General features: G+C 39.3%; 1 protein-coding gene across 1 annotated transcript in view; it reads right to left on the bottom strand.

The window, feature by feature from the left end:
- The window catches only part of vav2 (vav 2 guanine nucleotide exchange factor), a 188,650-nt gene that overhangs the window by 46,467 nt on the left and 115,854 nt on the right, over positions 1 to 26,329 (bottom strand). The window contains exon 4 of the mRNA XM_030742155.1: positions 10,730 to 10,788. Coding sequence (XP_030598015.1) covers positions 10,730 to 10,788 — 59 coding nt within the window. The remainder of the gene's footprint in view (positions 1 to 10,729; positions 10,789 to 26,329) is intronic.

The raw sequence follows: 26,329 nt of genomic DNA, 5'->3' as shown, positions 1-26,329 counted from the left end.
TCAAGAAGGAATACACATTTTTTCAGACAGATAGACGTGTCTCATAAATCCTCTCAGGGGTTTTTGGACAGCTTTCAAGGACCCTCAGGCGCAATGTAAAGCAATATGAAAAATAGAAAATGACCAAGCTGAATGCAACCTTCGCTGCATACTGAAAACAACCAGCCCTCTGCTTAAAGTTCTCCTTCCTGCCCACACTGTCAGCAAACAATAATCCAAACGAGGAGCAGAGCCTGCATGTGGATGACTAATCAGTTAGCTCATTAAACAGTGCTGCTTTATCTTAACTGTTGCAAAAGACAACAAATTTCCACCAACATTATCCGTAAGTGCAGGATTACTGCAGGTCTCAAATGACCAACTTTGTTAAATGTCCTTTTTTACAGAGCTGCTTGTGACTGCTGCAGATTACAGCCTATTAGCTTAATGCTGCGCACAACTGAAACCTATTAAAGTCACTGAGGTCATGATCAGCGCTAATCATCAAAAACAACATGGGGACAGAAATGGAAATAGCGTAATAGTGTGTATTACTACACATACTATACCCTAGAGCAAACAGTAAACTATAAATGTCAATTATGTTTTACAGCTTATGGGCACCCTTACAGGCTTGTATACATGTTTTCAGCATCATAGTTATGCAACATGTTGCCATTCTCTTCTTGACAATACCAACTTTCTTGGGAGTTGAAAGAAAAACCAATTACAGGACTGAATTTTGATATATTTGGCCAGCAAAGTAAGTCAGTTAAACTTCTCTGCTATTATATAAAAATTTCAATCAAAACTAGCTTCATCTTTTAGACAAAAGTGAAGAAAAGTTTCTGAACTAAATCTGTTGATTTCCCACAATAGTAAGAGCATTACCTGCCCCACCCCCCACCCAAATTTTATACAACTGCAAGTGGTTCACATTTAGATAATAAAGCATCTACAGAGCTAATACATTAGTTTCAGATGAGTCACCTCTTCCTCTTTCAAATTAAAATTTAAAAGCCACTGTTCTGGTGTGCAGAGGCAACACTGCAAAAAATTTGTCATGTTTTCCAAATAGTTATGGACTCGACTTCATTTTTATTTTATTTATTTAAAGCAGTAAGAGTAGAGATAAATGAGATGTCTGCAGAAGGTTGCCTTTTATTTTCTTTGTTTTCTGTTTCTATATTTTTACAATAAAAGAAGTGACATAATTTTATGAAAGGTGCATGACACTTTATTGCACTGCACTGACTTCTACACTTTCCAGACTTCTATTGGGCCACTTAATGTCATTTAATATTTGACATTCTGTTTTTCTTACTGAGTCATTTTAAATTTTAAATATTTGTCTTGTTATATATGTGACCCTGAATTCAACAAATGTAAGAAAATGGATGGGTGGTGGGTTGGATGGACTTGTTATATATTAAATTATTACTTAATATTTGCATTTAATTTATTCTCATTTTAGGTTACTGCTTTTATTTTGATTTCAGATTGGTCTAAGTCTATTATTTGTTTTTAGTGTTTAACTTCATTTTCAATTCCAAGATATGGGATTATTAAAGTATTTCTTGCCTCATCTTAAATTAACAAATAAAGTCATGGTTGTTTTCATGTGTGACACTTTACGAAATAGATTAGCGCACAAAAAGGAGCGCAAATACAAAAGATGTCACTGTGGAGACTGACAAGTGAGCTAGGAGCTGATAGGGACAGTTCAGTGACGAGACCTTCAAAGCTTTCATGAACGCGCTCTAGTCCCCGTTAGCGCTCGGCTTTAAAATCCTTTGACTGTTTAATCCTGTGATATGATCAGATGACTGAGACTCTTTACTTAGTTCCACGACCTTCTCAAAAGCCAACTGAAGTGGGCTATGTCTCTGTAAAGCTGTGTGTATATGTGACACCAGTAATTAGCCTTTGTGTAATTAGAACATGTCAGCCATCAGGGTAATGAATGCTCAGCTGATCGTCAAAGGTCAACTCTTGCAGGCACGCACGCACGCATGCACGCACACACACGAACTTAAATATGCAGACCACGGCATGAGCTGCTTTGATTTATTTACTCTGCTAACTGTTCTATGCTTAAGTGCTGTAACTTCATTAAAACATGTATTTTCAAAAGACTATTACAAGTACTACTAACACAAAAACTGCCTCATCTGATTTATGTTACCTTCTCGCTAACTGTTATGAAGCACAGAGGGTGCTTCCTCCAGAGCACAATAACACACCCACATCTGAAGGCCCCCTCCAATGAAATGTGCATTATATTATAAGTTATTAATGGAGTCCCGCAGGGCAAAATTTAATTACATAGTAGTTTGTGGAGATGTGCGCACATATCTATCGCCTCTGTGTTGTTTTGCGGAGCCAAGCACTGTCCAGTGCTGCCGTTTTCATTTCTCTTAATGGTGCAACTAGGTATAATTGAACTATGTTCATAATTTCATCAGCACACCTCTGATGAGCAGTCTCTTGGCTATTCAGTGCTGGAAGGGAAAGGAGTGGGGGTGGTTGGAGGGGGGGAATCTTGACTATGTGCAAGGTTGCCAACTTTCACGCTTCAGGAGCGTGACGCCTGCTTTCATTCTCTGTCTCTCATTCTCACAGCAAATAAAAAGCAGCCTCAGAGCCCGTCTATGATGAAGAAAACTGATACATGTTACATGTTAAACAGAGTTTTTAGGGGGAAAAGGCTGCAAAAATACAATGAAGACAGAGCGTGTAATGGATCAGACTGATGAGACTCACCATTAGAGCTACTGAATAATTTGTGTTTACAAAATGTGAAGAGGTCTGGGCAGTAGTCTTATCATTAGTTACAAAGTTGCCATCCGTACATTCAGTCTTCATAACCGCTGTTGAATGCTGTTGTTTTGTATTTGTTTTGTTAGATTTTTTTTTTTAATTTTACAATTAGTAAAAGTGTAGTGCAGCCTTGGTCCTGGAAAGAAATGAACTGTGTGGTTTGTGTAACCAGTATCAAATATAGAATTTATATACATCTGCATCACATTAATATAGTGCTTAACAAATTTATTAGATGACCACCTAATGCAAGGGTTATGCCACAGTTGCCCTAAATTAACAGTATTGGTAATCACCAAAATAATTTTTATGTTTCTGTAATAGTTAATGGTAAAAATGTAACAACAATAATTGAATACTAATAATTAAGTACTAAAATATAATTATTGTTGTTGAATTTTCAAATCTGTTTTACAAAAAAAATATTAAAACACATTATTATTTTATTATTTTGATTAAGATGCCAAATTAAAGTTATATACTTGCATTCCTGAACAGATAAGATTAGTTTTAATGGTTGACTTCTATTTATTTCTATTATTGTAATTCATTAAAATCAAGTTGTCCTAAAAACTCCCTGAAAAGCCTTCAGCTGATCTAAAACTGACAGGGACTAGAAACACATATTGGCTTCTCTAAAGCTGATTGGAATTGTTGTCTGTCTCAATAGGTCCTATTATCTATGCCCATAATTTTCCAAGGTTTAAAAAGTTGAACTAAAATAACTTTTTTTAAGTCATTTTCATTTTTCACAAAAGCTCTCTCTCTTTTAATGAGGCTGTACACTCCAAACACGCTAAAAATCTCTCAAATTTCAAAACTCGTTATCAATATCGCTGTCACTCTCACAACTTTCACCTGTTCCTCAGCAACCGAGTGCCACACGTTGCCATATAATTTTTTGATTGGTTGATATTGTGCATTTTTTCACCAACAGTAAAGGGGATGTTGTAATTTTGTTGTAATTTTGTTTCTCTTTTTTCTCCCACTTTTATCGTTTCTTCCTGCACTAAACAGGCATCACACGTGAAGATAATATACAGGAAAAAACATGGCGTAAATTATTGATCATAACTCTGGATTTACGCAGTCTATGAACACAATTTAAAAACTGTTAGGTAGTTTAATTCATTGTCATTTGGACGGCCCAGCACGTCCGTTGATTCCAGACATAGGGAATTTTTTTTGTTTCAGTTTTCTAGATTTGTTTTGTTTTACCTTGAACCAATTATGGCAAAAATTTAATGAGGTGATCTGTGGGTCACTGACCATCTTTTGTGCAAATTCAGTATGAAGTTTTGCTGTAGTTTTGCGGTAGTTTTGCTGTAATATTGTTAGAATAGAATATTATAGAATAGATCCTTTGCAGAAAATTGCTTTGTTACAGCAGCAGTAGCAGCTAACACTAATACTATATACAATACTATAAGAAACAAATAAATATTACAAACACAATACAATGGTGCACTAAGATTAGTGGTTCATACTAAAAAGTCTGATTGCTGCTGGCAGGAACTGCTGCATTTTCTCCTGCACTGAGGTGGTATCAGTCTGTGACTGAAGGTGCCATCTCAGACTGCACCTTCAGGTTGTGCAGTGTGTGTGACAAACAAACACAAATATATCAAAAACAATACCCCATTCTCTTCTCTGGGGGTGGGGTAATAATCAGGCCCCATCTTATCTTAAAGACCTCATAGTACCATATCACCTGAATAGAGTACTTCACTCTCAGACTGCTGGTTTACTTGTGGTTCCTCGAGTTTGTAAGAGTAGAATGGGAGGCAGAGGCTTCAGCTTTCAGGCCCCTCTTCCGTGGAACCAACTCCCAGTCTGAATTCGGGAAAGAGACACCCTCTCTACCTTTAAGATAGGCGTAAAACTTTCCTTTTTTGATAAAGTTTATGGTTAGGGCTGGATCAGGTGACCCTGAACCCTTCCTTAGTTACACTGCAATAGGCCTGCGGGCTTCCCATGATGCACTGAGTGTTTCTTCTTTATTCACCTGTTTTCACTGTGTTTATACAGAACTCTGCATTTAAGTATTTAGTATTAATCTCTGGTTCTCTTCCACAGTGTGTCCTCTGTCCTGTCTCCCTGCCCTCACCCTAAACTGGTTCTACCAGAGTTATTTCCTCCCCACTACCACCAAATGCTTGCTCATGGGGTGTTGTCTGATTGTTGGGTTTTCTCTGTATTATTGTAGGGTCTTTACCTTACAATATAAAGCACCTTGAGGTAAGTGTTGCTGTGATTCGGTGCTATATTAATAAAACTGAACTGAATTGAATTCTCAGAGAAGGCCAACGTGTTTCATTTGAAAAATCTCATTGTCGGAGTTACATAATCTTGTTAAGCACAATTAAAACATTTTTTTGACTTAATAATTTTCCTCATCTTGCCCACTGCAGCTCTTCAGAGTTAAAAAGACTTGGCTCTTCCTCCTCCCTGTCCTACAGTTTCTCACTGAATTGCATTCCTGTAATGAACCCCAAAGTCTTTGTGATCATGTGTAATGTATTCCACACTCTTCTAGTGCAATGGGAACTGTTAACACAGGTGTCCTGTACAAATCCACAATGAGCCGGTCCCATTGATCCATTATTGTCAAACAGCAAAACAACAGTGTAGTTGTTATGTGTGAAAGCAGCTCAAATGATCAGCACTGGAAGCAGTTTCATGTCCCAGGACACGGCTTCATTTCTGCAGGGGTCGATAAATCGCTGGAGCTCCAGCAAGCTACCGCACTTTGCTACTTATTGTACCATGCCCGTCTATAAATCTCCCCATTCTCCCTGTAAACCTGGCACTGCAGTTTCATTTCCTGGGGAGGGGCAGCGTGTGCAATCAGCATGTGAGCAGGAGGCTTTTTTTTTTTTTCCCTGCACGTGTGATGTTGCATTCACAGAGCTTACATGTGAAATTGGCACATGCGGTACATTAAAATGAAATGAAAAACAGAAGCGGACAGTGTGATGACTATATACTAATAATGAGCCTGATGCTCAGTGGTGTGAAGGGGCACATAATGAACACAGAAAGAGAGGATAAATGCAAACAGTGATTTTTAATTATGTTGCTACTTCAGCATTGCAGTACATTTATCATACATCAATATTCTAATGTAACTCTCAGGAAGCAAAGATGCAGATATCACTACCCAAGGCCTCAAAATGCCTTATTTAGAAAGTAACAAAGCCCTTTAGATACTGTTACACATGCCTCCCTTCATCCTTATTAACCTGCTCTCTCTCTCTTTTGCTCCCTGCTCTCCATCCATAGAGCCGATTGGCTCCAGAATCTACACCTACATGCCTACAAACCCAGAGTCAGAGTTGGCCTGATTTTCATAGTATTTTTGCAACCTTTTGTGTCATGTCTAGAATTTAAAAGGAAACTTAAAAAAAAATGCTTTGCAGAACAGAAGTTAATTTAAGTTAAGTTAACGGGCTCAAAACAAAAGATTAAATATTTTATAGTCCCAATCTTTGGTCTTCTCTCTTTAGCATTTTTGAACTACTTGGTAATTTTTTGTTTTCAGTATTTTTCCTTAAATCTTGTTTCCATGATGTTCTTTTGTTGTTGCTTGAGCAATAATGCTGAATTCCTACAGTATCCCATGTATATGTTTGAAATGATGATTGCAGCACTTTTGACTTTGATTTTGACTTGTATTTTTGTTTATGATGTTGATGAATTAAACCTGGATTTTAGTTAGCTACAGAAAGACTTTGGATGAAGCTGATGAAAGCTGCCTAGAGGCAAGCCATAAATCTTTCATAGTTTTCACCCTCTCAATATAATTAATCAAGATGATCTGAAAAATCTACAGCCCTTCATTCAGCTGTGTTCCACTGAATTAAACGATGCTAGCTTTTCCTTCAATATATATAAATGTGCAGTTTGGTTTTCAGCAATGGAAAGGCTAAAAGGCTCTATTTATACTCTCCATCAAGAGGGATACATCAAATTCAAGTGTGCACCATTAATTAGAGGTGAGGTTTTACCAGGTTAACACATAATCACACATTGGAATATATATAGTCATTATAATAATTAAAAAGAGACAAGCTTCTTTAAGCTGCTCTTTTATTTACAAGGGGTTACCACAGCAGGTACAGTAGCTATGTATATTTGATACTGGATGCCCTTCCTGACACAACTTGCAAGAGATCTGCATCTCCTCCGGGGATCAAACCAGGGATCTTCTGCTTGTTAGGCAAACGTGCAAAGCACTACACTACAGAGCCAGTATAATATTTAAAAAATGTATTTTCACAAATTTATATACATTGTATAATATCACATTGGAGGATGGTTATCTAACCCCCCTCTGTCAGCTTTCTCTTCGTCTGCTCCCCGTCTATCTGTGATCTGAGGTCTCTCGCACTCTATGACCCTGATCTGCCAGAGGCCATGACATACTGTATGCTCAAACAGCAGGGATCAGTGATGAATTTAGGACACAAGCACATGCGGGTTGAAGGTTACAGTGGGCTGAGGAGAGTCTGTGTGGGTGGTAGGGTGGATCTCTGGAGGGGGTTACAACAGGGCAGAGGATGATGCAGGCTTATACTGCAGATAAGCTCTAAGAAAAGTAAGGTCACCACACAAAGAGATGGGAACATGAAGTCTTTAAAAAAAAAAAAAAAAAAAAAAAAAAGAGGCTTTACAGTTTTGTCACTGAAGATGTCGATGAGGAAGGCAAAAAAAAATAAGAGCATTTAAGGTTTTGGTGCTAAAAATACCTTCAGTCTGCCACTGATGTTCATTGCTGGTATCTGAGAGTGTTAAAATAATGCATCGTCGCCTTCTACAGTACTGTGCAATAGACCTCATTTCTTCCTATTTTGCTTTTAAGGAGTCAGACTTTCTTTTAATATTTTAAAGTGGTCTTGAGCAATAGCTGTCCAGGCTTTCTGAAACTCTTTCAAAGGTTTTCTTTGGACATTGGCTGCTTTTACACTTATTTTCAGTCCAGTTCTTGCACCTGATCATTGTCAGAGGAATGTTTTTGTTAATTGTATCTTTTTACTAGCAGCCTGTTGCAAAAACATCATTTATTCACATTTCTTCAGCTGAATCGAAAAAAAAATGTCAACGATAACACAGTTTTATCACGCATGAAATTGTATTTCTTCTCCAATAAAGTGATTCCCCAATAGGTATTAGCCAAAAACTTGGCATATCTCAGCATGGGGTGCAGTGTGTTATTAAAAAAAAATCTTAGGAAACAAAGGCTGAATAAAATACCTATCTGAAAGTAATATACTTTAAAAAATGGGAAAATGTCCAGCAAAGACCTGAACGATTTGGCCAGTTGAGCCGTGTGCATGGGGGAGGTCATTAGAGAGGTACAACAGTGTCTACAGCCATCTGTAAAGCATGGTGGAGGTGCTGTCATGGTGTGGGGCTGCATTTCATCTGGTGATGTTGGAGATCTTATCAAAACTGATGGAATTATGAAAGCAGAAAGCTACAGTGAGATTATGATACACCACGCAGTACCATCTGGAAAGTGTCTGATTGCCAGTTACTTTATTTTTCAGCATGACAATAATCACAAACACACTGCCAATGCAGTAAAGGCATGTCTGAAAAGAAAAAAAAAACACACACACAGTGGAGCACTATCGGTTGTGGACTGGTCTCCCCAGAGCCCAGACCTCAAAATTATTGAAGCAGTGTGGGATCATGAGCTTTGAAGTCCTTCAGGAAGTCTGGGGAACTATTCCTGAAGACTACTTGAAGAAATGACAAGAAAGCTGCCAAAAAAGAGTTACGGCTGGGTTGAAGAATAAATTTGTTCATCCCAGATCTTGTCTTTCAAGTTCAGTAGAATTGTACAAGCTTTTTTTTTTTTGCCTTATATAATTTATTTCCATTTGTTTGCATGCTTCAATAAATCACTGAACCTATTTCCCATTTTCCTAGAAAAATATAAAGAAATGAGGGGTGACACCAGACTTTTGCAAAGCACTGTAGTTCATGCATAAATCTTGTCCTAAATAAATGAATAAACTGATTGTTGTTTTCATGCGGGAGAACAACAAACACGAGAGAGACATTAACTGGACTGTGTAAGTATTTAAACTTGAACTGCAAAATCAAGACAGAAATCACACCAGAGGAAATTAAGATGGTTGCAGGAAGTTTGTGAAATATAGAGTAAGAACATGATTTTATGCAGAGCGCCTCTCTGCTGGCTGGAGCGCTGACACAGTAACAAAGGCAGGAACTACTGAGGCCTGATTACAGTGAACAGACGAGATCAATGGGCTTTAACGAAACATCAAAGTCATGCCTGTGGCAAGATTATCAAAAGATTAACACAGTGAGGAAGTTTCTAATCAGTCTAAAGTTCAATGCATAGTCATGATGTTTGTCTGTGGTTAAACATTCAAGATCGCTGCGTTACCGTCTGGACATCAAGCCCTCCAATCTAAGGATGCATCGTGCTTTTTTTGTTTTCTTAATGTCTTTTCTTGATATTGAAGCATCTATTACAAATTAAAAAGTAAAACTGACATAATCACCTGTTTCTACAGGATTTAAGAAAATGTTACTATTTTACTCCTCCGCCCTGAAGCTTTAAATGTTATTGTGGCTCTCAGTTTCATGAATTACAGGTTACAGTACAAAACAAAAAAAACTTCATTGAACTCTTGTTGTGGCCTTTTATTTCCTTGTAATCCTTTTTTATTCTCTTCATTTTCCCTCTGCATTTTTCCATTGTCTGGTGAATGCTCATGAACTTTAATTTTTTTTTTTTTGTATTTGACTGTAACAAAGGTAAAGTTCAATAAAGTCTGGACCTCAGTCCCCAGACCTCCCATTTCCCCATTTTCAAGAACTGCTGCTTATGTGGTTAATATTTTGGTGCTGTTGTAGACTAAAGAATGGATCAATCACATCACCCAAAGTTACTGTTATGCTGAGAAAATACATACTCCATAGTAGGAGCTAAAATACCCTAAAAAAGTACATAAAAAAGTACAATGGTCCCCAATTATAGCAAATACCTGTAAAATTATCTAAAAATTATCTAAAACTGTGATATTCCCAAAGGCCAAAGCTCCCTTGTCTCTCTTGGTGATGAAAGAAATTTTGTTTTTTTTGCTCAAGGACACTCCAGCAGCTTGGTGGCTGGTACCTCAGTTAAAGGGCAATAACTCCAGAAACAGCTCTGTTTGAAAACCAGGCTTGTGAAAAATCCAAAAAAAGAAAAGAAACATTAAAGTAACACCGTGGTTACTGAGAGTAAAATAAGTTGAGATTAGAAAGTCCTGTAATTTACAGTGGGGTCAAATGAGCATTGATTTTGACACCTCAGAAAAAAATGGTCAGCATGGACAAGCAGTGAATTAGCCAGCAGTCAGCAGGTTGTGCTGTCTTTATTAATGGCAGGGGACCTGTTTTCTTTCTGTCACTCTCTCCCTTCCTGTTTCTTTCCCCTCCCTTCATTTCCTGGCAAGGCTCCTAACGGGTGCGCTCCGTCAACTCATTACTCAGACAGATAAAATGTCTTTTTATGCGGTGCTGGTGAGCCACCCAAACTCCAGGTAGATCAAGCAAATGAAGAGAACACAGGAGCCCGTTCCAAGAAATTCTCTCAGCGTCACCATTACTTCTGACTGAAAATGAGTACAGAACGAAGTCCCCTGACTCCAAAATGACGCAGTGCTGTCTGAGTGACAGATGGTAATGTATTGTCAGTCATCTTGTCCTGCATGATAACGTGGAGGCTGAATGCCGCTGCTAATTGCCTAAAATGTAAATGGAATTTTGAATGAGCAGCAGGCGTTAATAGCTACATCCATTTAAAAAGTACGCCGGTAAGAAAATGTGATCCAAATGGCTTCTGTGACTCTGATATTTGGGAGCGCTTCAGCTGTCTAAAAGATAAATGAGAGATAAATGAGACTCATACCTGATGCCTTTGATTTGTGCAATGCTGTGGTGGGAGATCCTCGACAGAGCGGAGATCACCTGAAATAAACAAAGAGACAAGCGGTTAAAGTGACTTAACTACAAAGTTTGTGGAAACAAACCTACTTAATATGTTTGAATCCAACCTTTTCAGCAGGTTTTCTACTAAACTGGCTTCTTTTTTAATTTAGACTTGCATGCTTCTCACGCCTTTCCTACACTGACATCCCCTCGTGAGCATTTCAGCCTCGGTGTCAGAGGAAAAGTTAGTACAAAAAAGGAAGTACGTTTCATATTGGAGACTGAATTTAAAAGTTTACCAGCTGGCTGTGAAATGCCTCATCTGCATACCTTTACCAACCCACCCGTTTACGAGGCTGTGCCCGCCACTTTCTGCACAGCACAGACGTCACATACCTGCATTTATAGTTAGTGTTTATAATAAAATTAGATACCTTACCTTGTTTGCAATACATCCTGTTATATTACTAAGAACTCATCATTAAGACATCTCCACCACATCCCTGCATAATATTTTCTAAAGCCATCTTCTGAGACTAAAGCAGCCCCAGCGGGCTTCATTATACTGTATTTTTTTTCTTGTTATGCACCTACTTCATTATTCTAATAACAACTTAAACTTAAAAACTTAGTGTTATCATTTAAGAGACTGATAATTTGAGACTACATTTTTTTAAATGGATTTTAATAGACTAGCCGGAGAACGAAAGAAAAAAAGGAAATCAAAGGCAGCAAGAGAGAAACAAAAAAGTAAAAGATATGAGAGGGGCCGAGCCGCTCTCATTTACGCTGTACATGCTTTTCAGTCCCCGTCTTCTTGGAGGGTGATTATTGAACATTACTTGAGCGTTTCTTAGCAACCCCTCTCATGCGTATGCAGCTCCACACAGGACTGTGTGTAAACATAATGCAGCCCATCATGTTAATAGTGACATTCAAAGACATGTGGTGCACAGCCACGGCTGGGTGGGTGGCACCTTCTTTTTTTTTATTTATTTTTTTTAAAAACCTTCATTCTTATTAGCTTTTTAGTACAAAACGCCCAAATGTGTCCGTGCATGTATTTAAGTTGATTTGTTGCTGCTTATGAGTCACACGCAAGTGGGCTTACGGCTAAGGACTGCAGATGGTGTGCTTGCAGGCTCTACAGAGGCTAGTTCAGGAAATTGAGGACCACCACCCCAAAACACATGCACACACGCACACAGGCACACAACAAAACACAAACCCTGTCTCCTATGGCTCATTACCCACTCCTGGGTGTATTTCGGGTTGCAAGACCGTGGCACTGCCAGATGTCTCCTCAACAGGGAGGACAAAATTGTTATCTAAACCCCTGTACCTCGGCAGGTGTGTCATTGACAGCCTCTCATCAAACTCCCCGTTCTCTAAACACACAATGTGGCACCTAAACACCTTTAGTATTTAAAATTCAACTTGAGCACATGTTAATGGCTGTTATGAAGAGAACGCCATCAATTTAGGACCGTGGAGTGCTTGTGTTGAAGTGCCGTTGTTCACTCTCTCTATTCAAGGTGTTCTTGTCTTTAACATAATCAGTTACGGAAAGTAGAGTGATTTCACTGAGTGCTTATATGTCACATTCATTACCATCAAACCACTCTATGGGGGGGGTCATCCTTTTACTCAACAAGATGATACGAGGTCATTTCTCTGAGCTGCTAAAGACCTGTGTAATAGGCTGTTTTGGTCACGCTTTAATGGTTTCAATACTGGGCGAGTCTAGCATTATACAGCAAAGATAAAGCAGTGTTCGGGCAGCATGTGGTGGCCAATCAGCTTCAACGCATGTTGCTATTGATTATCCAAGTCCAGGAGCATTCTTTTAAACAATCCCAAATTTGGTATTTTATCTTGTCATTTTTTTTTATTGTAACTGGACCCAGAGATGGAGACCAAAAAGGAAGAAGAGACAGACAAAGAAGCAAAACGAGACATAGAAGTAGATAAAAAAGATTACTGTGTGTCTCTGTCTCGGGTGCCTGTGTTTAGGGTATTTAAGAAATCACTGAGGATAAACCCATTGTGCTGCTTGGTGGCATTTTGCCCACTTGGCAAAAGTGGACAAAGAGAACACATCTGGCAAACTGCCCCATCATCATTATTGGCTTAATTTTTTTTTTTTTGTCTTATGCACCCACATTTTCTTTGTTTAAGGGTGACAGACAAGAAAATTTAAAGGCACAGCAAACATAAAAAATGCAAAATGGGAATGAAACGGGGGGACGGATGGGTGAATACACTTGGTGTTTAATAGCGGTTAATATTTCATGCTGTCTGGTGTGATCAGCTGCACTCAGATCTGGCTAAACACATCTGCCTTGAGCCAGGTTTGCCCAGGTTCAAAGGATAGCAGAGCTGCTGGCTTCGAGCCAGAGAGGTCACAGCAGGGCCAGAGCCTGTGTGGCCTGGGGAGAGTGTGTGTGTGTGTGTGTGTGTGTGTGCCAGCACTGAGCACGCTAGCGTGACTTTCACACATCACATGGTACAGTCTATTAATATTAAATCTCAAGTTTCCTCAACACGAGGAAGTTTGTTCTCTTTTCTTAGTTCATGTTGGCTTCACACATCATAATGCGAAAAATATGTTCTCAGTACTTGGAGCCATGGCAGCTCGTGACTCACGCTAGCTTCGGTAAGAAATGCTAATTTGCAATCTGCTTTCAGGGAAGGAATAAATAAAAAAAACTGTTCTCATGCACTGCCTATAATGAGGATTACATTTCTTATTCATATATTTAATATACAGTTACTGGTTCACTATCAATGCCAATACATTACCAGGTTGGAGACTATTAAAAAAAGAACTTAACCTCCCAAGCACAGGAAATACAAGGAATACTGAAAAGATAACTTCAGGGGGAGTCTCGCTTTAAGAGCTGGACCTTTTAAAATGCTTTTTTTTTCCCCAAGTAAGAGAACTTATTTTATCTGTTTCATAACCTTACTTCTTCCAGTTTTCTCCAAGGTGGCTTGTCAATCTCTCTTACTTTCTTCTCTTTGCCCATGTTTCTGTTTTCCTTTCTACCTCTAATACACTCTCTTCAGCCACTTCTGATCCTTTAGTTCAGTCAAAGGCTTTGAGTCCCCACACACATTATTAATTCCCCTCTCATCTTGTACTCCCCAGGGGATCCTAACTCTACAGCTCGCTAGAGAATAAAGCTTCTTTCAGCCCTGTAGGCATATGGAAAATACAAGTAACATGACAGAGTAATATTGCAGGTTTTTAAACCCCCCTCCAAAGCATGATCTCACCTTAAATCATCACCCCAGCAAGCCCCTGTCATTCCCAAACCCATGGATGACCCTTATTATCAGATGGGATGATGCAATTAGGGATGCATGCTAAGTTAAACAACCTCTCTTGTGCTCACAGTTTCTGCATGAGACTGAAATGCAGCATTTACAGTCCACTTACTGCAGGTACGTGTGTGTGTATATGTGGAGGAGGGAGCAGGGAAGGGGACGGAGGGATAAAGGTTGCATCTGTGGACCGCCGGGGCGAAGCCAAGTGTTTGCAAACACACCAACCTTGCATGTCTCCAGAGTCGCCACATGTGGCCTATGTCCCAGCTGGGCGCCAAGCGACACCGCATGTGACCACCCTGCGGCCAATCAAAAGACCTGCAGAGCACAGGTTCCCCCTGGCAACCGGGGCTCGACTAAATATGCATGGTCATCAGTTACCAGACAGATCAAATCAAAAGTGCAGCCATATGCTATTACCCGTCGGAGGGCGTGGCTGTGATCTGATTAAGATGTGAACACAAGAAGACAGTCCATCACACACACACACACACACACCCACCTGCCAATTTTATTTATATCTAATGAAGTTATGACATGATCATATCTTCCACTGCAAATCAGTGCAAGTATTGGAAGATATCCAACAAAGAGGCAGAATTAATTAAAAATTCAGCGCATTACTTTTATTTTTCTCATGTCTCTCATTGGGCTCTCACTCAAACAGCTAACTCTCTAATACTGTGATATATTTGTGAAGCATTCACACTTTGATTGGACATCATTGCTCTGCTTATGCCAGTCTGCCAAAGTTGTAGGCAAGAAGCAAAAGGAGCACAGAGTGGGAGAGCTGAGAACAGATGGCTGAGTGGGAACCCTGTGTGCCCATCAATAATAGAAACACAAAGTAGGGAAAGCGTGTGTGTGTGTGTGTGTGTGTGTGTGTGTGTCCATCCCACTGTCCCACTGCCTCTGGGAGTTTCAGCCTTTTACAAACCTTCTCTCATCCTCTGTCCTTTTTTTTTTTTTTTTGGCTCATCCTCTTTTTCGCTCTCTCGCTCTTTCACATTTTCTTTCTTTTTTTTTTAAAACCCACACAGTGAAAGCTTCTGTCACACAACCTATATAGGAACGATAAACACCAGTGCGCAGGTACACATGTATAATTTAAACTTTATTATGTATTAAGAGCTGGAATTTATGCATACCGGGTGGCCCAAAAGTGTTGATTACTTTTTATTGCATAGGTGCTTTGTTTACACAAGACAATAAAAGAAACAAGAAAGCAGAAATAAGTTAACTTCAAGTCAAACATCCAAACATCCAAAACTACAACTGAAACAAACTAGATCAATAGAAATAGGAAAGGGCACTAGAACAGCAATAAACCAAGCTGAGTACAACAATACTGGGTAACAGCCTAATTAAGTGGGCCACACACCAAACACTTATTCTCAATAAACAGCAACACACTCATGGTAACACATTGTTACAATCCATACTCATACAAAAAACACAAGAACTTAGAAATACATCTGTAATTTATATTAAGAATGCCTGTGCACCTGCTTTTTCTTGCAATTACCCAGGCAGCCACTCATGTGGAAGTGGTGCAAAAATGCCTTGTCAATAAAAGGTAAGAGAATTGCCATACTGACTGGAGCTGATAGAGTACCTCAGTTAACCACTCTGCGCAACTCTGGTAAGCAGATAAGCATGCCAGAATAGACAAACTGTCCAACATTGAAACAGATGGGTCATAAGAGCTGAAGACCATGTCGTGTTCCACTCCCGTCAGCCAAGAATACAAATCTGAGGCAGCAGTGGTCAAAGGCTCACCAATGGTGTGTGAAATGTTTTCTTGGCAGTCGTTGGACCCGTTAATACCAATCAATCATAGTTTAAATGCCACAGCCTTTCTACCTCAGGTTGCTAACCATGTGCATGGGCATGATTTAGAATCTTTTCATGGCTACTTCCAGCTTGATATTGCACCATGTCACAAAGCAACATCTCATTTCAAACTACTTACATAAAAAATGACAGTGAGTGTACTTCAATATCCTCCCCAGACTCCAGATCCACATCCAATATAACAGCTCTGGGAGGTGGTAGAATAAGAGACTGGGAGCATGAATGCACAGCTGACAAATCCACAGAAATTCTGTTACGTAATCATGACGTGAACCAGAATCACAAAGAGATTTCCTATATAATGCAAGAAAAATATCAGCAATAACAACTGAGGCAGTTTTGAGAGCACTCTATCCAGTATTTATAATAAAATGCAAAGTAATTCAGAAAAAAATAGAAAAAATTTTTTATTGTCATCCTTATTACCTCTATTTTCACCATTATGAATAAACCCACATATCATGGTTTGTACTTGACCAGCACTGTCTTTCTATGCAAGAAACATCATGAATGACTGGTCAATCTCAAGCATCATGCTAAAATTGCTGGACGCCATCGGGAGCCAGGCCTGTGTAAATCCTGATTGCAGACAGATTGGCACCTGCCACACTGCACTAAATCCCTACAATGCGGGCCTTCCAGCTGCTTGATTACAGGGGATTTTACTGGTTATGTCTGCACAAGAAAAGCCTCTGGGTTAGCCTGCGGGCCTGAAAGAGTGCTGCTGCTGACCCCAAGGATCCCATGCACTATGAGTGCCAAACAAAATGTCTCTAAGCTTACTCGGGGTAGTTAGCCCACACACAAGATGCACATTGTTCCTACCTATGCCACTGACTGGACATGTGGATAAATCTAACATTGTGCAGGCAATGATAAAGATTTTTTGCCTTTTGGAAACGCATATCCTACCACCACTGATAAAGTATCGCTGTGAATATGTACCAACAAATCAATTTCAGAGCTTATTTAGGTTTAGGGACCTTGAACATCGATTCGATCTGAACCTGTGATGCTTGTAAGAAAAAGGGCAACAGTGGCTAACATGTACAAATTATGCTCAATAGATTGCATTGGCCTGGTCAGCACCTGTCGATGTGCTGCAGCCATGTCCATGACCTGTCCTATTTCACGCTATATCACCAGACAAGTTCCTGCTCACTTATGTGTGACTATGCCTGTTTGGTAGCTGCTGTACATGCGTGTATCAGCACACACACCCACACACACACACACTCAAGATGGAATATATTAACATGAGCAGAGCAAGAGAGTACACTGTTTTCCTCCTTTTTTTCCCCCCTTTTTTTTCTTCCATATCCACAGTAATAGACACAGCTCAATGGGGCACCCACCTGCAGAGAATGTGATATTAGTGAAAAAGAGCAGAGAAGGGGCCTTAATGGAAACTTAGCCAGAAATTGAAAATGACAAAAACAGAATTAAAAAGAAAAAAACGAAGTAGAAGAAATGTATTTATTATTACTGCTGGCTGATATGCTTCACAGCTCAAGAACAGACTTAGAGACAATGATTTTTAATGAATTCAGCTCTGTTCAGTTTTATTTTAATAATTCCAGTTCACAACAACAGTCATCACAGGGTACTTTACATTCATGTGGTGATTCTGAAAACAAGCCCAGAATCTTGATTACTCTAAACATTTACAATCCATTGAATGCAAGAGAAAACGCGCTCAAACTAAAGCTGAAAATCAGCACTTTATCCTCAGCATCTTTCTTTGAGTTTATATAAAGTATGTGAAAGCACAACAAAAAAAAAAAAGGAGTGACTAGACTGGTAATTTTATAATGCTTTTCTATTCAATTTGAGCACTTAAAGCACACTACAACCCTCACACGTCTTCTATGCCTAAGTACATTCACACACTCACACTAATGGATGCATCAGTGGCAACTGGGGGTCCAGTATCTTGCCCTAAGACATGCAGGTTGGATGATCTAGGGATCGAACCACTGATCTTCCAATTAGTGAATGACCCACTCTACCTCCTGAGTCACAGCTGCCCCATATGCATCACAGTCTTATAACCTTCTGATGACACTTTAAGATGTGGAACAGAAGGAGACACTGTGGATTTACATTTCTGTGTGCAGGATTTCTTTTCACCATGAATCCAGTTAAAAGGTTTAGTAAAAAAAAAAAAGCTTCCTAAGTGGCATTATTACTGAATAAATCTGCACTTAAGCTGACTGAACCAAGCAGCATTAATAACACTGATCACACAACAATAGCACAAAAAAGTCCCTCTACATTCAACAGAAACCAGTCAGTCAGGATTAATATTCTTGCAGCTTACTTGTTGCAACGCCAGGCCATTCATAATAAATGAGGAGGCGATGTGTTTCAGAGTATCACAGCAGTGTTTTAGCTTAAGGCTGAGCAAGAGGGTGTGGAGTTTGGGGAATGAGTGGGTGGCGAGAAGAACTTGAAGACATTTTAGTGATTCAGCAGCAAAAGTCGAACAACAATTCTCCCACTGAACCTCCCCGCTGAGCAGGCTCAAAATTTCTTGCTACGTCAGCTGATGGAAGTTGAGATGTGGTTGCTACATCCCCCATGTCAGTGGCACTCCACGAGGACAGCAGGACTGCGCGCATCATCGCAAAACCAAAACCACTGCAGAGCAGTTCAAAAAGAATGTCATAGGATATGTATGTGATGATGTCAGTGAATATCATAAATCAGTGTCCAAAAGTTGATGCGTGTCATCTCCAAAGATGTGAAAACAATTCTTTGGAGATTTATTCTGTGAACGTTTAATGGAATCTTAATCACAGGCTTTGGTGCAGGCATGATGATGTATAAATGTGACTGTAGAAGGCTGGATCACTTGTTGCCTAAGGGGTTCAATTAAAGAGGTGAGTAAAAAACAAAACAAAAAAAAAAAACAATCCTATCACCTCTCAGAGCACCAAGGCAACAAAACATGCATGCCCTCCACAAATTCTAGATGACACCTTCATTTACACTTGTTTGACCAAAACAGCTCTTTGGGACAAACTGTCAAAACAACACATAGCAAGGCCGAGTGATGTAGAACAACCTTCCCCCTGCTGAGTAATACTTGAGTCCAACTCAGCTGACGATTCTGATGATCTCACAATGAGCTGATAAGCAACTGTGACTGAAAGCGAGAAAAATGACTAAAAAAGAAAAAAAAAAAAAACTCTCTCAAAGACATGTTTTTATTATAAAGATTTTACTTGTGGTAGGTTATCAGTTCTGGAACATCTTTTGCCTTGGCTGCAGGTCATCTTTGAGATAGAAATGAGCTGGCATTTAATATCAACTGCAACTCAAGGACTCAATAAAAACAAAAATTGAATAGGAAATGAGAAAATGTGTACGTGAGTATGGATGAGGAAAACGTGCCTGCTTTGGCTGGCCCACTTTTTTGCCTCTTCCTTTAAAAAAAAAAAAAAAAAGGGGGGTCTGACATTTGCATGCTAGAGTGACTGAACCTCCTGTTGCCATCAAAATTTCTCATGTGTTATGTCATGTTTCAAATACATTCATCGGCTGTTTGTAGGCTACAAACTGTCCAACTCACTAGGCTGTCAATGACATTTTAATCAAGGGGTACTTGCATTTGGGCCACTCTGTGACAGAATGATGCCTTAATGTCTCGCAGACAGCTGTGGGAAAGATGTTGCGATGCAAAAATAGTGCAATGAAGTGCATTAAGTCACATGGCACAATTTGAGCAACTGAGATTAAAGGTGTTCCACTACGAAGCGAAAAACAGACCACAAGATGTGTGGATTAAAAGCCAACCAATGAAAATACAGATATTATCATACTGCTCGAGAGACTTATATTTCATTAAACAATATCTACAGTTCAAATTTAACTCTTTCTGAAGTTTATTTTTGGTAGTGCATGGGTACTGGTTTCATACTTTGGTATAAAGCTGAAACGATAATGTTCCTAACAAGGAGGCAAAAGTCAATATGCATCCTCCTTCAAGCCGACCTCAAAACATCATTTATTTCTTTACCTTGAAGGGGACGTAGAAGCCAAATATAACTATTATTGCACCACATGTGATATACACACATCTATGCACATGGATATTTGCATAACATTGAGTGGACACTTTTTTCCTGCTTGTCATATCTATAATCTGTTTAGTCTGCTAGCTGTTTGCAGAGCATTTCCAGTCAGGATGCCATACAACACTGTCTGGCTTGCATCTCAACAGCAAACAGCTGCTGCCTTCAGCGAGCCCATTAGTTATTACACAGCCTTTCCTCCTCGTTTTTCAGCTGCAGTGGGACAACAATGCAAGACAACTGACGTCTGTGCAAGCATAAAATAAGATACACAGCATAAAATTGAAAATAAAAAGGAATGTTTTGCTCTAGCTCAATCTGCAAAAGGCATGTGCAAGTCAAATAACTTGAATATTAAGAAGTTATGATGAAGTTAAACAGATTAAAACAGCAGGTGATTAATGATGATGCACGCAAACTAAATAAAAGCACAACAGGGAAAGAGCGAGATCTGTTGTCTCTTGGTCTACTGTAAACATTTCATTTTTAAAATCATCGTATAAAGTCGGAGTCACTTTGACATGTAAACAGTATATTCAGTTTTAGTTGCCCTATGTGTACATCAGAGATGATCCCTGACACAAAAGCTGCATGTAGCGACACAAGGGTTTAGGGCTTTAGAGTAGGATGTTGTGATAAGGGCAGACTGGGGATCATTGGAGGAAAAGGGATTTCCCATGATGTGATGGAGCTGGGCTGATGGGGCTAATACTTCAACATAGTCCTTATCAAACACTGACACCTGAGTCTGTGTGTGTGTTTGTGTGTGAGAGAGAGAGAGAGAGAAAGACTAAGGCACATGATGGTCCAATAGGTTCGGGTTGACAGAGAGTACTGAGAGAATGAATGGGATTAAACCAACATCCGTAATCCTGCTGGCCTGTGGGAGGGATGTCTGCCCACCACCCTCTGCTGGAGGAGATAAGAAAGTTGGGGGAAGGTGGGGCATGGGAAAACCTCCCCAATTTGCAAACATCTGAATTTGCTGCAAAAAGAGCACTGATGTTACAATAAAATTATTAGTTTGGTGACTACTTATTAACCTATGAGGAGCTTTGCTGCATTTGAGAAAATAATCTTGATAATGCCAAGATGCTCAGGGTTGCATTTTACCTTATGATAAATGCAGAATCCAGTGCTCTTGGAATAAAAGGTATCTTTGATCTTTGTGTAAGTGCAATGCTTTGAAACAGTTTAGAAACAGTTTTAAAGGAAGTAAAATATTAAGCAAAAATATTAAGGATTAAACAGCAGAAATCCTAAGTTCAGGTAAAGCTAGCATATCCAAAGTCTATAACAGCCATTTGGGAGCAGGAAAGGGGTCTTCAGAGAATGGTCGAATAGGGCTCAGAAAATTTTGAATATTACTTTCATTTTAAGTAGAGCTGCAACTATCAATTATTTTAGCAATCGAGTATTCTATTGATTATTCCATCGATTAAATCGAGTAGAGGGATAAGAAATACCTTTGTCTTATTAACAGTTCATCTGCATATTTTAACTTCCGGAGCTTAACTGCAGATTTTTTTGTGTGTGAAACAAACAGCGGTGGATGGAGCAGCTACAAAGTTCTCTATTCTACACGTTAACACTTGCTGATCAGGTGGTTGATGAAGGACCTCCAGCTGTTTCTCAGTTACAGGAAAAGCGCTGCTGCTCTGGATGCTAGAGAAAAAAAAAGCTTCCTTTCGCTCCACCTGAGCTCACCGTCTCAACAACAGCTCCGCCCCTTTGTGCTTGTGGCTTGTGCAGACAGACTCCACGTAAAACTGATCAAATTGTTTGATCAAAAGTATTTGTTTAATTTTATACACCTTCCCAAATATCAAAACATCATATATTTCATGGACTATTATCAATAAATGCATGCATTTGTGTGCATATATCCAAATTGTGATCCACAACTACACCAGAATATCAATCATATGCACAAAGCATATGGGAAAGCATGCTGCTCCATATAGACTTGGCATAATAATGACAATATTCTAGTTTAGAGAAACTAATAATATACATCGGATTTTATTGCCACTACTGATACTTCACTGAGCATGATCAATCAAAGTAATTCTGTAAACATATGCGCATGCCTTCACTGGCACTCATGCTAACCTACACAAATTCTTGGAGCTAAAGCCACTCCAGGGTGTGGAGCTTATTGGTGTCTTCATTCATGCACAAATGGGCAGCTTTCCCTCGCCTGACTCTATGTCCCCTGTCTTGAGAGAAGTGGTATTTGCAGATGATGAATCCTACAGCAAACCACTGATGCTCTATAGTGAAACTGGTTGGTGCGATACACAATTTGGATGTTTTTTCTGGCCTTTCCCTTCAAACTGTGGCAATATTCATTTCTCTAACACCCTTATCTCATACAACAATGTTTACCCAGAGGAAGAGGTGCATGTAGCCAGGGCTGCCTTTATATTCATCTAATAGAAAGTCAAGTGGGAGGTATTCATAACCACTTCAGGAAGATGATAAGCTGGAAACTGGCATCTGAGACATGAAGGAATTTTAATGGCATAATGCTTTTATTCGTCTCTTTACTGAAGCGTATCTTGGCAGCGCAACAATAAAGCATTTGTATGCACACTGGAGAGACAACTTCAAAAGTATTATTTTTCATTTTCACACATTTTAAATGGCATAGAAGCTAATTTGCCCTGGACTTATCACACCATATACAAAGCACATTTGTCCAAAAAAAAAAAAAGACTGCTGGCAGGCAAAACAAGTGTGATCAGAACAAAGTTAAGATAGTTTAGTGTGATAGATGCTTTTAGTTAAGCAGTGACAGAAGAGCGATGGCTGCTACCTAGAGGGCTCATCGCAGTGGCCAGCAGGATGTTTCCATGGGAGCAGTTAAAGTGACAACTGAACAAAGGGCTTCCATTACAGGCCCTGTCCCCTGTGCTCTGCCACTATTAAGACCCTGTCTGGGGAACACCTAATGCTGCTGACAGATGAAGAGGAGCACAAGGCAATGGGGAGCAATCTAAACTATCGGAGCAGATTCCATTCACTGCTGCAACTACATGGCAAAATAATACTGAAAGAAAAACTGGCAAAGTACAGGTGGTGTGGTTATTTCTGCAGGTGTTCTTCTTTTCCTGTCTTTTTTGTCAACTTAAAACCACGCCACTAAACGCTTTCTATCTACACTGACTTCTTTGATAAGCCAATAAAATCAAAGTTTGCTATAATCTCAATCTGTGTGATGATTAAAGTTAGAATATATTTAACAGTGTGACCCCTTCCACAGTGCCTAAATTTAGAATACATAGTGGGATTTACTATACAGTACTATCAGAAAATAAACATTATAATGAATCACTCATAAATGGGAAGCTGCTTTATGGAACCTTAAACATGAATTATCCCATATTACTCAGTGGAGATCCGAATCATAACTGCACATTAACGACTTTGCAAAATAAGGAACTAAAAATGGGATTTTAGCAGTGTGGATGTGAAATAATCACTGGTGAGGAAAAGAAGCCTACAACATTATGCCAGGAGCAGTGACAATTACAGGCTCACAGAAAGCTGACAAATGGAATAAGGTTAGGCCATGCACATACAGGAAATGGCACACTTTTTAAAAGCTATGACAAATGAAGCAAAACCAAAGAACAGGAAAGAGAGAAACCATAAAGAAACACAAAGCCTGGTGTTAAGTGTTTTTACCATTAAGGCCTCCCAAAATAACTATTGTGGTGTCAAACTGAAATGTACAAACAACATGTTTTAAGAAAGATTCAACTAGTCCACAAACATGTCTGAATGTAGCAAACATTTACTGCAAAATGTATCCTACTGCGATTTTTATGAATAAGACCTGCAGTGTGCAAGGAAAAAAAAAATAGCACTTGTAATGAAAAAAGTGCCTTAATGTAGCAAAAGCTTTGGCCACCCTCTAATATTATATATATATATATAAAAAACATTATATATAGCATTCATGGGATCAGAGGACTGACAATACAATGTGCCTGCCTCATGGCTACATGTGGCGCCATATGAAGTGATGTTTCTAATAGACCTCAGACACTAACCACAAAGTTTACAAGCAGTTTCACTGTCTGTCAGTTAGTTATGAATTCATTCTTCCTGTGTGAATACATATGTGAAAAATCCCCATACATGTCAACATGGAGCGCACACAAGTGTGAGGAATGTGTCAATCACTGTACCAGCAGTAAGGTACCTATACTACAGTGAGACCACCTCTGAGCCCTGACAGCAGGAACAACGTAACATAGGGACATCATAACAGAGGAGGGTTACATGTGCACATCAGAGAGAGCATTAAGAAATGTCTTCCATAAAAATACATTTGTAATTTGTAAATTTATGTTTTTGGGGGGAGGGGGTGGTGAACAAAAGCCAATTTTGGACTAAAAACTAGTTCTTGAGGTTACTGAGGAAAACCACTGAATCCTCACTGGGGTTAGTTTGAGCACATTTGATTTAATCTGTTTGTGACACAGAGTACAAACACAAAAGTTACACTTCTCTCAAGGCTAAAGGCTTGATGACAACTTCAAAATGGACTCATCTTTTTTTTGTTTTGTTTTTGTGAGTGTGTATGCACATGTGCGTTGGTCTATCCTGTATAACCAAAATCCTCCTACAGTTGGGCCTGTTCACATTGCAGTGTGTTAGGATACTCGCCCAAGGATGTTAAAAGTGTGCAAAATTGTGGTAAGACTGGAAAAAGTAAAATAAACATGATCTCAGTGATGTCTGCAGAGTTCACACTGACTATTTAAAGGTTTTCAGACTGTGTAGTGACGCAGGTATTACCAGGCAGCACACAGCAAATCTTAAAGCTGCAGCACGGAGCGGGAGACACATCTTTCCTATGAGCATAACAGGTGCCTGGCAGAAAGACAAGGATGTAGGAAAGTAGGAAAGTATGAAACCTTCAAATGTAAGACAGATTCCATGGGCTGACATACTATGAATGCAGTATGCAAAACTTTTTATTACATACAGAACACCAAAAAGGCTGAATGCAATGCAGTTTGTGTAGTGTGCTGATATAGTTTTTGATTGGAATACAGAAGTGTTTGTGTTTGCAGCCGAGCACAGAATTAACTTCACCACTGATTGATCTATTTACAAGCACGTATTTGATTTTTACAGATAATGCTTGGGGTAATTCAGAAATGGTGTCATCACATAATGCGTTAGGTCTAGTCATGCAATTTGACAGCAAAGCCACAACTGAGTTTGCAACTTGACACAAAACACCAAACATCTAATTACATTGTGAAGGCTTAAAAAAAAAAGAAAAAAAGGGAAAAAAAGAAAGGAGTGAGGGGCTGTAACTACTGCATCACACCATCAAAGCAAGCAACTGAGAACCAAATCCGCCACGGGTGAGAGTATGTGTGGAGTCGGCAGGGGGTTGTTCGGGGTGACGGAGAGGGCACGGGGTGCTCTACATTACCAGAGATACTGAAGTGACAGACTGAACTTCAAACACATGCTGTACATCAAACGTAAGTTGGGAAGGGGGGAAACCCTGCATTCACATCACATCAAAAAAGAGAAAAAAGAAAAAAAATACTGTAACTATGAGCAGAGAAACAGGGAGAAAAAAATCCCATCAGTCTTCTAGATGTATGGATAACTGTTTTCTAACCTTCTGCCTTCAACTAAAGGAATAAACTGGTCCTAAAATGACTGCAAAACAACATTACTGCAACACTTGCTGAGAAAAAAAAAAAAAAAAAAAACCACAGGTGCGATTTGTTTTTACATCCAGTTTGATTTCTCAATTCAGCCAACATAGCATAAAAAATGCATCAAGCAGTTCAAAGTAAACAGTGCATTGCAGGGAATGTGAGAAAGAGGGAGGGAAAAAAAACCAACAACACACACATATGCACACACAAACACAAAAATGTGTTACTATCTTGCATTGCAGCAAACATGCAGTGTGTGTGGGGGTGGGGGGGTGCAGTGTGTTTCCAGGAAAGGAATAAATTTCAATAACAAGTTAAGACACCTTTGGGTACAGACTCTTCTTATAGTGTGCCATATGCACAAAGGAAGGCTGAATGTGTAGGAGTGTATGTTAAAAGGTGGGAGGAGGCTATTCTTGGGTGAGATTATGTCGCTTGAGATTTGACAACCCACAGCTACACTTCAGAAGGACTCATCTCATATTAATGTCCTCTCTGAAGGGAGGCAATGCCTTTCTCTAGCAATAGGGGGTGACCAGATACATAATGCTATGTGTATATGTGCGCATGTGGTATGAATATATGTTTATAGTTGTATGTCCAATTGTTTGCTTGCGTGCGTGC

Source organism: Archocentrus centrarchus, chromosome 12 (assembly GCF_007364275.1).
Source record: "Archocentrus centrarchus isolate MPI-CPG fArcCen1 chromosome 12, fArcCen1, whole genome shotgun sequence".
Taxonomy (NCBI): Eukaryota; Metazoa; Chordata; class Actinopteri; order Cichliformes; family Cichlidae; genus Archocentrus; species Archocentrus centrarchus.
Note: the sequence above shows the minus strand (reverse complement) of the source record. Positions and strands in the feature narration are given on the sequence as shown.